Consider the following 3,906-nt stretch of genomic DNA (forward strand, 5'->3'; position numbering starts at 1 on the left):
TTTTTTTTGAGACAGAGTCTCGCTCTGTCGCCCAGGCGAGGCTTCTATTTATACTTAGAATGAAATCAAATTTTTACTGCAGCCTTGTTAATAAGACTCTGTGTACCTCTACAACTCATCTCCTAGCACTTTTGCTTACTTTGTTCTGGCCACAGTGGCTGTCTTTCTTTTTTCAAGTCCACGGAGCACATTTTCATGTTAGGGCCTTTGCTCTGCTATTCTTCTGCCTAGAACACTCTTCCACCACTTGCTCCCTGACCTCCTTCAGGTATCTGCACAGAGATAATCTGAGAGGCCTTCCCTTACCACTCTGCCTATCATCCTCCTTTCCCTTACAATGCTTTATGTTTCTCCAAAGCATTTCACATTGCCTGGCTGTACATTATGTATTTATTTGTTGGCTTCTCTGCCTTCTCTACTAGAACATAAGCTCCATGGGGATAGGGATATGTCTGTCTTATCACTGTTTTGACCCCAGCACCTAGAACAGTACCTGATAAATAATAGTTACTCCAAATTTATTTGTTAAATGAGTTCCATGTTACCTCATTAGTGTCTGACTAGTAACAAATGTTTTTGTCAATATTAGGAAAAATAATAATTGTTTTCTTTTATTTTTAACAGAATGGGGTTTCTGTTGAACCAGTCTGGTCACCATCACTCCCATTCCCACTCCCTGCCTTCAAATTCCCCTACCACAGGTTCTGGGTGTGAACGCAACCATGGGCAGGATAGCCTGGCAGTGAGAGCTGCATTTGTACATGCTTTGGGAGATTTGGTACAGAGCGTTGGTGTGCTGATAGCTGCATACATCATACGATTCAAGGTAATACAATTGGTAATTTTTCTATTTTAAAATGTATTTAATTTCAACATGAAAACTAAGGCTGATTGTTTTATCAGTATACTGGACATCAATGCCAGTTCTATTCATTTTACATTGATGTAAGTTTACTTGACAGTCATTATAGTTCTTTTGTTAGCAGTAAACAAGATGATATCACATCACAGGGTAACTTATCTATATTTGGCTTTTGTAGTGCCTTCACTGGATAATTCAATTTTCTTTTTTATTTATTTATTTATTTTTGAGACAAAGTCTCAGTCTCTCGCCCAGGCTAGAGTGCAGTGGCACTATCTTGGCTCACTGCAGCCTCTGCCTCCCAGGCTCAAGTGATTCTTGTGCCCCAGCCTCCTAAGTAGCTGGGATTACAGGTACACACCACCATGCCCAGCTAATTTTTGTATTTTTAGTAGAGACAAGTTTTCGCCATGTTGGCCAGGCTGGTCTTGAATTCCTGGCCTCAAGTGATCCACCAATGTCAGCCTCCCATAGTGCTGAGATTACTGGCGTGAGCCACCATGCTTGCCCAGATAACTCAATTTTAAAACTTGTGATTGAATTGCTAGGTAGTAAAATGTGCACTGGACTAAAAATCCAGAGACGTGGGTGGGTTCTAGTCTTGGCTCTGCCATTAATGCTTTGACATTGAGAGCAAATGCCTCAACTCTAAACTTGAGTTCCCTCTTCTTTATTATAAGGGACTTAGACTAGTGGCTGCTAAAACTTTTTCCAGAGCTGTGTGTGGTAGCTGTGCCTGTAATCCCAGCTGAGGCTGGAGGATCACTTGAGCCCAAGAGTTCAAGACCAGCCTGGGCAACATAGCAAGACTTTTTCTTTAAAAATAAACACACACACACATACACATACACACACACACACACACACACACACACACACACACAATTCTTTCCAGCTCTGATATTCTAGAAGATTTAGAGACGGCACAAGGTACAATAGAACAAGTGATTACATTTCTGGAAATAGGTCCCCATGAGGCAAGTAATGTAAATAGTCTAGGATAGAGTGAAAATGCTTTTCAGTTACAATATCCAAGTTTTAAAGATATTCTATAATTCTGCTAAAGAAAATCAAGGAAAAAGGGACATATTCCTTGCTTTGCTTTGTAGTCTGTTTTATGTCTGTCTATATTTAATCATAAATTTTGATCTATTACCCTTTAGCCAGAATACAAGATTGCTGATCCCATCTGTACATACGTATTTTCATTACTTGTGGCTTTTACAACATTTCGAATCATATGGGATACAGTAGTTATAATACTAGAAGGTAAGATCTCACTAATATCCTCATTATGAGTTTATTACATCCGTAAAGCAGATTGGGAGTCAGGGGACATTCTGAATAGGAATTGCATCTTTTGCTTTCTACTAATAACTATTAGGCTATATAACAGTACCTTACATGTATATAACATTTAAGAATCAATGCACTCTCCCATCTTTTACCCATTTGACACTTATAATAGCTAAGCAGAGTAGGTAAGGCAGATAATGTGGTAAATTATCCCTATTTACAAATAAGAAAATTGAGGTTCAGAGGGATAACATACTTTGGTTAAGGTCATGTTGCTGATAAACTGTGGCACTAGGACAAAAATGCAATTCTAGATTATATATTAATTCCTTAATTTCCACTTAACTTGTGACTTTGTTGTATTTACTGCTTCCTTCCCTTACTGATATTATGTGTAAGCATGAAAGTAAAAGTTCTTAACAATAGGTTTATCATGATTACATGTTCTTTTCTTTCCTTCTTTTTTCCTTTTTGTCTTAGCTTATCTGTTAATGAAGTATTCTGGTTTGATTGGCATTCCTTTTTAGTGAGAATGAGTATGTTTTAAAGTATGTATTATCCTCTTGTATATATCTTACATTTTCAATAAAAAATATGTGTACATGGTTTATCTTAAAGTATTAATGTTTTAAAGTATTTGTTTAAACTGAATTTAGCAAAGCCATTTGTTTTCTTTGAGAAATGTCTTATCAGTAATGTAAAAGTTCCTTTTTTTCTAAAATAAATTTTACTTTTAAATTATATATTCCTAATAGGTGTGCCAAGCCATTTGAATGTAGACTATGTCAAAGAAGCCTTGATGAAAATAGAAGATGTATATTCAGTCGAAGATTTAAATATCTGGTCTCTCACTTCAGGAAAATCTACTGCCATAGTTCACATACAGCTAAGTATGTTGCTGGTAGTAAATGGGCCTGGGGTTGGTGGACTTCTGCCTTTGAAACTAAACATCACTGCTTATAATTATGTAGGAAGACTTTTCTGCTGAAAAGATTTGTTTTAAGACAAAAGCCTTGTCTTTAAAAAACAGAGGCTTTTGTTAAGAGCCTTAAACAAAAGGCTCTTTAAAGGGTAAGTTGCAGGTCAGTATTGATACTAGAACAAAAATTTTCTGTCTCTTTGAGATATTACAAATTGATTTTAACCTTCAGATTAAAGGCATTAAGAATATTTCCCAGCCAGCTCAGTGGCTTACACCTGTAATCCTAGCACTTTGGGAGACTGAGGCAGGTGGATCACCTGAGGTCAGGACAACATGGTGAAACCCCGTCTCCACTAAAAATACAAATATTAGCTAGGCGTGGTGGTGCACGCCTGTAATCCCAGCTACTCGGGAGGTTGAGGCAGGAGAATTGCTTAAACTCATGAAGTGAAGGTTGCAGTGAGCCGAGATCGCGCCACTGCACTCCAGTCTGGGTGACAGAGCAAGACTCCATCTCAAAAAAAAAAAAGGATATTTCTCAGCCTGGCACGTTGGGTCACCTCTGTAATCCCAACACTTTGGGAGGCCAAGGTGGGTGGATCACCTGAGGTCAGGAGTTCAAGACCAGCCTGGCCAACATGATGAAACCCCATCTCTACTAAAAATATAAAAATTAGCTGGGCGTGGTGACATGTGCCTGTAATCCCAGCTACTCGGGAGGCTGAGGCAGGAGAATTGATTGCACCCAGGACACAGAGGCTGCAGTGAGCCAAGATGGTGCCATTGTACTCCAGCCTGGGCAACAGGAGTGAAATTCCATCTCAAA

The 3,906-nt window shown here is 38.7% G+C and overlaps 1 protein-coding gene across 1 annotated transcript in view; it reads left to right on the forward strand.

The window, feature by feature from the left end:
• SLC30A4 (solute carrier family 30 member 4) overlaps window positions 1-3,906 on the forward strand; it is a 46,963-nt gene that overhangs the window by 40,588 nt on the left and 2,469 nt on the right. Inside the window, exons 5-7 of the mRNA XM_017872761.1 lie at window positions 625-826; window positions 2,026-2,131; window positions 2,914-3,048. Of these exons, the coding sequence (XP_017728250.1) occupies window positions 625-826; window positions 2,026-2,131; window positions 2,914-3,048 (443 nt within the window). The remainder of the gene's footprint in view (window positions 1-624; window positions 827-2,025; window positions 2,132-2,913; window positions 3,049-3,906) is intronic.

This window comes from Rhinopithecus bieti, unplaced genomic scaffold (assembly GCF_001698545.2).
Source record: "Rhinopithecus bieti isolate Rb0 unplaced genomic scaffold, ASM169854v2 scaffold_6945, whole genome shotgun sequence".
NCBI classification, from domain to species: Eukaryota; Metazoa; Chordata; class Mammalia; order Primates; family Cercopithecidae; genus Rhinopithecus; species Rhinopithecus bieti.